This window comes from Oreochromis aureus, linkage group 3, assembly GCF_013358895.1.
Source record: "Oreochromis aureus strain Israel breed Guangdong linkage group 3, ZZ_aureus, whole genome shotgun sequence".
Lineage (NCBI taxonomy): Eukaryota > Metazoa > Chordata > Actinopteri > Cichliformes > Cichlidae > Oreochromis > Oreochromis aureus.
Genome location: NC_052944.1, coordinates 109,148,822 through 109,159,304, shown reverse-complemented (window position 1 = coordinate 109,159,304; position 10,483 = coordinate 109,148,822). Strand labels below are relative to the sequence as shown.

The following is a 10,483-nucleotide window of genomic DNA, read 5'->3' as shown; positions in this document are numbered from 1 at the left end:
AACCTGATCTCACCTGCTGACTCTGACATTTAAGACCTTCCAATAACAAAACACAACAAGCAAGCAATTGACAGAATATTAGGAACAGCTCTGAGTCTGATACAGACAGCTCACTGCAAACTCCAACCGTATGAAACTATATTAAAGCTCTTTTATGGCCACTCAGACACTTTAGGATCACATGATGTTCACACGTGATATCTGTGACTGTAGTGAACTTCATGTTGATGCTGTCAGAGCTCACAGTGTTTGCCTCTGAGACTCATTCACAGTCTGCTGCTCAAACTCTTCTTAATAAAGTTACGTTGAAACCAAGCACACCATTGTTTTTCTTGGGACATTACCAATAAGTTTGATGTGTCACATGGCCCTCTTCCTATTGAAAAAACAAAAGTTGTATCCAAGATGGCCGACTTCTAAATGGCCACCATGGTCACCACCCATCTTGAGGAGTTTGCCCCCTCACATATACTAATGTGCCACAAACAGGACTTTAATATCACCAACCATTCCCATGTTATTACGGTGTATCCATATAAATGGCCCACCCTGTAGTTCTCTCTCTGTTTCCCCTCATTAGTGTTGTTACAAACCCAAACACTACAGCTAACAAGTGGATTTTCCTGTTTTAGCTCAGCCAGCAAACAAACAGAACCATTTACTGCTGAAGAGACAGAGAGCCAAAGTTTTTAAATAAACTCATTGCTGCAGCAAAGAGCAGCACAACAGTGAGTCAGATTTTTAGCTTCAGTGTTTTTATTCTCCACTAAGTCATTGCTTCTGTCACTAATTAGCTAACATGAACTAATCTATGTCTGTTAGCAACCAACCAACTCAAAGACTTCATGTTACTAACAGCTCACCTCTCTGCAGCAGACACAGGCTGGACTTTAAAATCAATGTAGCGATCTGCAGACCGGTCACTCTTTAAGGACACACAGCTGGGTTCAGGTTCAGGTCCAGCAGGTCTCCCATTGATCCTGTCAGAGAAGAAAAATGTGTTTTTTATTTGCAGCCATAGAAGCTGGTTTGCAGGCTGAGAATGAGCAGAAGGAAACTCCAAACTAAAGTTTTACAGTGTAAGAACAGAGCGCCACCCAGAGGTCATTTACACTGCGCAGGACTATTGATGGTCCCACTGTGAGCAGCAGGAGTTTAAATGTTGGACATGTTTTATAGAATAAAGGAATTCCTCACTCTGTGACTTCCTTTGAGATGCAGTTTAGAGACCAGAAAACAACATCAAACAGTTCATTTAAATTAGATAAACTGACACCAAAGAGTTTATGTTACTAACAGCTCACCTCTCTGCAGCAGACACAGGCTGGGATTTAAAATAAATGATGGCATCTTTAGACCTCTTTAAACCTCCAGGCGCGTCACTCTTACAGTACACAGAGCTGGGTGGAGGTCCAGGTGGGTTCCTGTGAATAATGATGGAGCAGTGATGTGAGTGCTGAGCTGTGACATGGAGAAGAGTCATGGACAGTTAGAGATGGTCATCTCACCTCTGAGCTTTGGTCTGGCTCTCATGTTCCCCACACAGAGTGCTTTTAGAGGGAGGGACTCCCTCCTCTCTGTCCTCACACTGATCCATGCTGCTCAGTTCAGCTCACACACACTTTCTACCTGCAGAGGAAACACAAATCATTCATGTGCACATCAACTGAGAGCTGCAGAGGTCGGGTCTGATGGACTAACATCCATCTGAGACGCAGCTTTCATCAGTTCACTACAAAAACTGTCACAGAGCCGAGTTCAGCCTCCAAATCCTCCATTACTGTAGTCCTACAAAGCAGCAGGTCAAACATGGCTGCAGAGAGCAGCTTTGTCAGTAACAATGTCCAGGACCATTTTTCACTTGTGTGACCATTTTGGGGATCGGCCCGAGTTTCGCCTTAATCATGTGTCATGCATCGTATGGTATACATGGGGTAATGGGAAGTAATTAACGCCTCACGACCAGCTCTTGATCAGCAATCACAAGGAAATCAAATCTGTTTGCATCAGAGCATCGAGCTGTATAGTGTGAGAACCTGCATCATGACCTATGAACTTCTAACCCCTGAGATTCAGTTATTTGAGCAGTCTGAGCACGAGCTGAATAACGTGACTAAAAAGATCACACAGTGTATACCCACTGAGACAGTTCATACTCTGACTGCTAGTAGCATTTAGTTTTCTGGCAGTTCTCCAGCAGGCAGTAGGTAGAGTGGCCGCCCAATGATTGGAAGGTCCGGGGTTCGAATCCACTCTAATGGCTACCTGAGATACCCCTGAGCAAGGTCCCGTCCCTACACACTGCTCCCCGGGTGCCCAATGGCTGCCCACTGCTTCACTGAGTGAATGGAATAAATGCAGAGAGAAATTTCCCCACGGGGATCAGTGAAGTATATGTAGCCAAGTGAAATAATACTACGCATGGAAAGGGTTTAAAAAGAGGGGATTGTGTTTTTGACTGGTTGCCTGTCTACCAGAGGTCTGTTGTAGGGTTGTCATGGTGATGACTAGACCTCGCGTTTTGGGGGTATACTGTCCCTTTAAGAGCCGCCGTAAGCCAGAGCACGCATGCACTCAAGTTTGCGTCACACACTGAGCGCTGTGAGCGGGAGCACTAGAGAGTCAGAGACTGAAAAAGATTCTGTGGCTAGCTACACAAGAGAGTTCCTAACGTGCGACGGGTGTATGTTTAATGGTCACGTGCTGTGAGAAGGACTGAAGAGCGGGTTGGCGTGAGTAGTGACAGTGTCATAACAGATTTCAAAGTTGTTAAGTTTATACTGTTATTCACTTTGCATAACTCTGTATGTTTCTGTTCGATTCAGAGGGGAGATCACTTGCTGTGTGATTCCTGCGTGTACTTGTCCTAGCACAGTAGCTGTGTGGAGAAACCGAAGTGAGTTCATGATGTTCTCCCATAGAAATGTATATGTTTAAAAGAGAGTTTACTGTGTACTTTATTGCCAGTTGAACTGTGAAATTGTGGGATGTAAACAATGTGTTTATTTGTTTTGTTTTCTCTTTTTTTGTATTGGTTTCTAGACAGGTCACTACTGTTGTCTATACTGTTTGAATTTAATTTGTACATATGATAGTTACTGTTGTCTCAGACCCTGAAAGACAGATTTAGGCTGAGCCAGTGGAATAGTTACATTTACCGTTTTCACTCAAAATTATAGTATTAAAACTGTGCTCCTCCGAGTACAGTCGGAGAATTAAAAAGCCCACAAAAGAGTATTTCCTGTGTCCTGTCTCATTCCCCATGACCGGGCCACATAGTTTGGTGTCAGAAGTGGGATTCTCAGTTTAGTTTTGAGTTTCAGTATAGAGAGACACAGTGAGTGGGGCTTTATAGACAACAGTAGTGGCTGAGAAGATCCCAGTCCTACCCAGAGGGCGGCAACTGCAGTGTGGATATCCTGAGGTGGTTCTGTGCAGTGGCAGTTGGTACAACAGGAGCCGGCTTCAGCAGTTGGATGAGGAGGGCGCCTGACACAGATTTTGGACTGTTGAATCTCATCTACAAGTGACTGTGGGAATCTGCTGCAGTAAAGACTCAGAGACATTGCAGTATGTCACAAGAGGACGAGGGGGAAGGTCCTTCAGGGGCCGGAGCTATCCCCACTGAAGACAGTCAAGCTGCCTCTTTGTTTGACAGTGCAGGTAACCCGTTGGTGCAGCTGCAAACACAGATTAACGAACTGAGTAGGAAACATGATGCTGTTATGTCTAGTATTACTAACATGGGTAATGTTCCAACTAGATCTGTTGTGTACATTCCAAGAGAAAAGGTGATAATACCTTTTAGTGGGGAACCAGCAAAAGATGCTTACACTGTTGATGAATTCATAGAAGAGGTGGAAAGAGCAATAAGAACTAGGGGTCTGCGTGGAGAGGATCAAACCGACTTTATCCTCTCACAGCTGAAAGGGTCTGCCCTAGAGGAAGTTAAGTTACGTATGGCGGGCCAGGTGAAGCAACCGAGTGATCTCTTCTCATATTTGAGGGAGGCATTTAGAGAGAAGCGCACCACACCACAGCTCTTGCATGCTTTCTACGCACGCCGCCAACTAGATGGGGAAGACCTACGAGATTATTCACATGCACTCTCTCAGTTGCTCAATGCTGCAATACAACAGTCCCCTAATGTAGTACCAAACACACAGCTGGCACTTCGGGATCAGTTCATTGAAGGTGTGCATGCCCCAAATCTTCGGCGTGAACTACGTAGGCTCACTAGGGAGAAGCCTGAGTGTAGTCTCTTTGATGTTAGAGAGGAGGCAATCATGTGGACTATGGAAGATCGTCCACGCAGCACTAATGTAGCAAGACATAGAAATATAGTGAGTGACAGGCCAGATGAAAGCTGTGAAAAGACAAGCTCCACAAGTGATGTACAGACAGACTTTTCCATGGCTCTGCAAGAGATGGTTAAAATAATCACACAACAGGGTAAGGCAATAGGGGAGTTAACTAATGCAGTGAGGGAGCTCACGACACAGACTGCCAGTTCTGAAGACAGTAGAGGTGTTAAAGCTAAGCCCAAGCCTAAGTACACTAGAGAGGGTCAGCCCATTTGTCTCCGATGTGAAGGGGTGGGACATATGGCCAGACACTGTAATGCACCCCGACAACCTACGAGCCAGTCTGCAACCATGCCCAGTTCACCGCTAACGGGAAACGGGAACCCTCCATTGCTATGAGCCGGGCAATGCGAGGCAAGTCAGAAGGCTCAAAGGAAGCTCTAACCAAGGAACATTTTCTAGAACATGCTGTAGGTCGGTGCCCTGAAGTAGATATCCAGATAGGTGGTGTATCCCTTGGATGTCTACTAGACACAGGAAGTAATGTAAGCACTTTGACAGAAAGCTTTTTCAGAAACCATCTTCAGGGAGAAGATGAAGACATGCACTGTACTGCCAAGTGGCTTAAAATCACAGCAGCCAACCAGTTGCCGCTGCCCTATTTAGGCTATGTAGAGTTAGATGTACAGGTTATGGGGCTCACTATACCAGAATGTGGTTTTCTCATAATCAAAGACGATAAAGCAGAAAGAGACAATCCCAAATGGTTGGATTCGTCACCTCATGGCATTATAGGGATGAACATTGCAAAACGATGTAGACAGTTAGTACTCTCAGAGTTTGACACCGCTCTAGGGGGAGAGCTGCACAGTAAAATTCACGGGGTAAATTTTACTCAAATTGAATAAAATTCTACTCGAAGAAAGACAGTATTTGGTCCCAGTCTAAATGGAGTAAAATTTACTCTTATGGCAGAGTTATACTTTCAGAGTTAAATATACTCTATTTAGTGCAAATATTTTACTCTATATGATGATAATTTACTCAGTTTAGTATAAAATAAAAACAACTCCACCATAATTTCATTCTAAATAGAACAGAATTTTACTCTGAATAGAATTATAAATAGAAGAAAAAATAACTTTTCACTCACTATGTAATTGTATTACAATCATTCACTGCAAGGTTTTAAAGGTACAATAAATAAATCAGAAAATATATTTTTATTTTAACAGCCACCTTTATTGTTCAGAGGAAACAGTGTGGTACAATATAAAACTGGAATCACCACGACTGTATGACACCTGTAAATCAAATGCTTTACAACAGAAAAGCTCTTTGGCATAAATTACACGAGGTCCGTCTCTTTTACACAGAACTTGAAAATCATTGAAATGCACATTGAGACACACTGTTTGCAGTGCAAAAGTAATCAACAATAACCTCTCATCCTTCACAACAACATTGTAGACCTTGTGAAAAACTGGCATTTCAAAATGGACTTTTATACAAACAACTAAATCTGCACCATAAATATTTCCATGGTGTTTTGCCCATCTAACATTTAACACCTTGGTGTTGATTGGTAGCTGAAGAGTCTCTGCCATCTCACAGCCCCAGTCCAATGCATTTCAAGAAAGCATGTTACCTGGTCCAGTGGTCAGTCTTTTGGGGTTTAAATGTCTGCCAACTGAAAGCAATAGGACTTTGATGTTTTGTTGCCAACGTTTTAGTTACGTTTTTGAAACTTTTCAATTGTTTTTTAAAGAAGCTGTGCTTTGCTTCATTGCATATGCACCAGCTATGCAAAAGTGATCCTGTTTTAAGTATATCGTAGTGCGATAATGCATCATGAACTGATGCTTTGGTAGCAGCTTCTTGTGTGGAAACAAACTTTTGGATAACCTGTGGTGTTTGGCGATCAGGTGTTTCAGGAAAATAGTGATACCTTTTGATAACACTGCTGAAAATACAATATTCACTACTTGAAACAACAGCAGTAGCAAATACCAGTGCTGATCGTTTGGACAAACTAAGTCTCCAAAGATGAGTGGTAGATGCCGATGTTAACACCAGGACTGGATGGCATTTAACCCCAAGTTATTTGAGTCCTCTCCCAACTTCGCTGTAGGTGGTTTGTTGTTTTGTTCCATGTAGCCATAATTAAAGCTCTTAATTCTCGTGTCCACTTCCTTTGATGTTGTATACTGATCTATTGCATGTAACATAATCAGTTTCATTTTATATTGTGCGACTCCCTCCAAGATATCGTGCATAATATCAACAGAGAAATGTTCACATGTATTGAAGTACTGCAATGAGTTTAGAATGCAAGACTGTTTAACACCCATCGCATTAGGAAGTCAGGGATTTGCCTCCATTTTTTGGCAATGTTCAGTATGAAGTGCTTGAGTTCGCATGATTATCTTGGGTGAATCCTCTGTAAACTCTGTCTGAAAGTCCTCCTTCTCAGCAAGACAAAGGTGGCAACAATATCTGGTACTAAATGACTCTAGAAAACCAAACAGACAGTGAAGACCAAAGTTGTCAGTAGTATCTTGGACAATAGTTCCATGTACTGGGTCATCATACAGGGCAATCGTAATTCCATCCCTCTCCAGGATTTTCATATCCTTCACAATTGGATCAAGTATCTTAGAGAAGCCATATGTTTGGGATGATGAACTTCTTGGCAACTGTGAACATAACAAAATTGCAAGGCAAAGAAAGTTAAATGAAATAAATTGAACAAAATAAACCTAAACAGTTGGTATAGCAGCTATTATAACATCATCCCCAAAGCTTGACTGATTCACACAATGAAACATGCAGGAAATGTTGACGTTTTTTACTCACCACATTCCAAAAATGATCTGTAGGTCAGTTGGCCCTCAAAACAGATGTACTTCTGTTGTTCTCTGCACTTCACTCGCACAGCTTGGATCCTTCATGATATGAAAAGGATATTTTTAAATAATTAGATTTACTACAAATACTTACAAAATTGAACAAAACACAGGCACACACAAAACACATAGGGCTTAAGAAACATCTAAAACTGCACACTTGTGCAGACTGCAACCATCTATGCTTTTCAATTCGAGTAAAACACACGTGCTTGCTAAACTAACACCAGTACACATAAAAGATTCACTCCATTAAACACACATGCTCCTAACCAAAGATCAGGCGAAAACAGTCATGTATGCGACTCAATTCAGAGTAAACCACACGTGCTTTCTAACTGAACAAGTGAAACATCCATAATCCACATCCACAATCCACGATAAAACACACATCAGGTAAAAAAGTCAATTTTCATGACTCAGTTTGGAGTAAAACACATGTGCTCACCAACCTTTTTTGGATAAAACATTGGTGCACCGAATTTGCTAAAAACACACTACCCTGGTCAATTATACTACCTAAAGCAGCTATTGAGCAATGCTAAATTTAGTTTAGTGATATATACCTTAATGCTGTCTGTGAGTAGTCTAACGACATTAATTTAGCAGAAGCTAACGTAAGCATCAACCTTGCCAATTATGCAGCATGTAAGACCCACAAACTCTCAAGCTGTAATGTTACAGACCTTTCAAATAAACAGAAATTCCCCATTTTATCCTAAATTAAATCATTATTGAGCACTTTGCTCACTTACCTGGCTCACTGCTGACAGTTGTCTATGTTCCACTGCGGGATAGTAGCAGAAACTTAGGAAATGGTAGTGGGCGTGGTCATGACATATTACTCCAATGGAATTTCCTCTGTTTTTTTGCTCCAACTCTGGTGGTCAATCGAAATGATTACAATCCAAAATGAGTGAAAATGACTCTTTTAGAGGAAAATAATGTTAACTCTGGAAAAATTACTCTCTCCATTTTCCTGTGTGGAGTCAAGCTGGAGGAAGGCCTGCCACTGCGTACAAGCTGCTGAGCTGGTGGAAAAGGTGTCTACTGCCCGTGTTGCAAGCAAACACAAAGTGCGGGTGCCTGCCTCATCCCTGACCACTGTCTATGCAAGGGGCCATGGCAAGCAGTTTGGTAGCGCGTTGGTTGAACCAGGGAATGTTCAGCTCCCAGGAGGCTTACTGGTGATCCCAACTCTGGTGTCAACTAACAGCCTGGTATTCCCAGTACAGGTGATGAACATCTCACTAGAGGATGTTTGGCTTCCACCTAAGGCTAGACTAGGCATCATTAGTCCTGGCCGCTGCATTGAGGGTGACCCATGCGAGGTGAAATTTGAGCGCATATCTGCCAACCATGAGGAGGTGACTCTTAACCAAAAGGACTGTCAGGGGGCCAACAGCTGCGTACAGGACTTATTGGGAAGATTACACATAGGTGGCACACCGGAACAACAGGTCGAGGTCAGAACTCTTTTAAAAAGGTATGCGGATGTTTTTGCACTTCATGATGAGGATTTGGGGTACACTGATCGTGTGAAGCATGAAATTCCTGTTGTAGATGAAGTCCCTGTTTCTCAGCCTTACAGGCGCATTCCACCAAATCAGTACAAAGAGGTCAGGGAGCACATTTCTGAACTGTTGAGAAAGGGGGTGATTCAGGAGAGTTCGAGTTCCTATGCTTCACCAGTTGTTCTGGTACGCAAGTCAGATGGGAGTCTTAGACTGTGTGTAGACTACCGCAGACTAAATGCAAAGACCAGGCGTGATGCGTTTCCACTCCCTCGCATTGAGGAGAGCCTGGATGCCTTGAGTGGTGCAGAGTTCTTCTCAACCATAGATCTCGCCAGTGGCTACCATCAGGTAGCGGTACATGAGAAAGACAGAGACAAAACAGCATTTACCACACCATTTGGCCTGTATGAATACTTGAGGATGCCTTTTGGGCTATGTAATGCCCCCGCGACCTTTCAGCGTCTTATGCAGGCCACAATGAGTGATTTGGTCTTTCAGATTGTGTTGATCTACTTGGATGATCTGCTTGTGTTTTCAACAACATTCCAGGATCACATTGTGAGACTGGAGGTTGTTTTGAAAAGACTGAGGGATACGGGGCTGAAGGTTAAGGTTGAAAAGTGCCATTTCCTCCAGCCCAAGGTCAAGTTTCTCGGTCATGAAGTGTCGGCTCAGGGAATAAGCACAGATCCTGACAAGATAAGCGCTGTGGCAAAATGGCCCATCCCTAGTACTGTGAAAGAGCTAAGGTCATTTTTAGGATTTTGCAGCTACTATAGGAGATTCATTGAGGGCTTTTCCCAAACTGCGGGGCCACTCCATGATGTAGTGAACGTCTGTGTTAAGGAGATAAGTCCTGTCAGGGCTAAACAGCTTTTTGCTTCAGCCTGGACACCACAATGCTTACAAGCTTTTGAGTTGCTTAAGGAAAAGTTGACTAGTGCCCCTGTTCTAGGCTATGCTGACTTCAGTCTCCCTTTCACGCTGGAAACGGATGCTAGCAGTCTTGGATTAGGCGCTGTTCTGTCCCAGAAGCAGGGGGGAAGGAATAAAGTCATAGCTTATGCTAGTAGGAGGCTCAGAGGGGCTGAGAAGAATGATCAAAACTTTAGCAGCATGAAGCTCGAACTCCTAGCATTAAAGTGGGCAGTCACAGAAAAGTTTAGGAGTTATCTGCTGGGGTCCAAGTTCACAATCATAACGGATAACAATCCCCTGTGTCACCTGCCCACTGCTAATTTAGGAGCCATTCAACAGAGGTGGGTAGCTCAGCTGTCTGTGTTTGACTTTGATGTCAAGTATCGCCCTGGCCGCTGCAACACTGCCGCTGATGCCCTCTCTCGGCAACCAACAGTTGACACGGCAGAACCTGACAGTGAGGATGCAGAATATGATGGCTCTATAGCCATATGTAATGTGCTAAGGGCAGGTACAAGTCTAGGCTCAGATCTTGTCATGGCTGGAGTTGAGGCTTGTAGGATCAGACTGCTGCAGGCCTCCGAACCAGATGAGGAAGCAGTCAGTGAGGCTGTGCTGGGCAACACCCCAACGATGCCTGGTTACTCCAATGCAGAACTCTGTCGCTTTCAAGCGTCAGACCCAACAATTGGTGTCTTGAGAGAGTTTTGGTGCAGACAGAAGAGACCTACCTACAGAGAGAGAGGGGGTCTGTCTAAACCGGTACGTTCTCTACTGAAGCAGTGGCCTCGGATCAGAGAAAAAGATGGACTGCTATACCGTGTGATTGAGGATGCTC

General features: G+C 43.5%; 1 protein-coding gene across 1 annotated transcript; it reads left to right on the top strand.

Annotated features, from left to right (window-relative positions):
- Nucleotides 1-2,467: 2,467 nt before the first annotated feature.
- LOC120438784 lies at nt 2,468-5,352 on the top strand. Its single transcript, XM_039609215.1, has 3 exons — nt 2,468-2,732; nt 2,826-2,896; nt 3,043-5,352. The coding sequence occupies exon 3, from the start codon at nt 3,573-3,575 to the stop codon at nt 4,701-4,703; it is 1,131 nt and encodes a 376-aa protein (XP_039465149.1). The 5' UTR covers nt 2,468-2,732; nt 2,826-2,896; nt 3,043-3,572; the 3' UTR covers nt 4,704-5,352.
- Nucleotides 5,353-10,483: the final 5,131 nt, after the last annotated feature.

What these genes read in the sequence shown, in the direction of transcription:
- LOC120438784 (XM_039609215.1), top strand. Translation starts at nt 3,573, where the DNA reads ATGTCACAAGAGGACGAGGGGGAAGGTCCTTCAGGGGCCGGAGCTATC.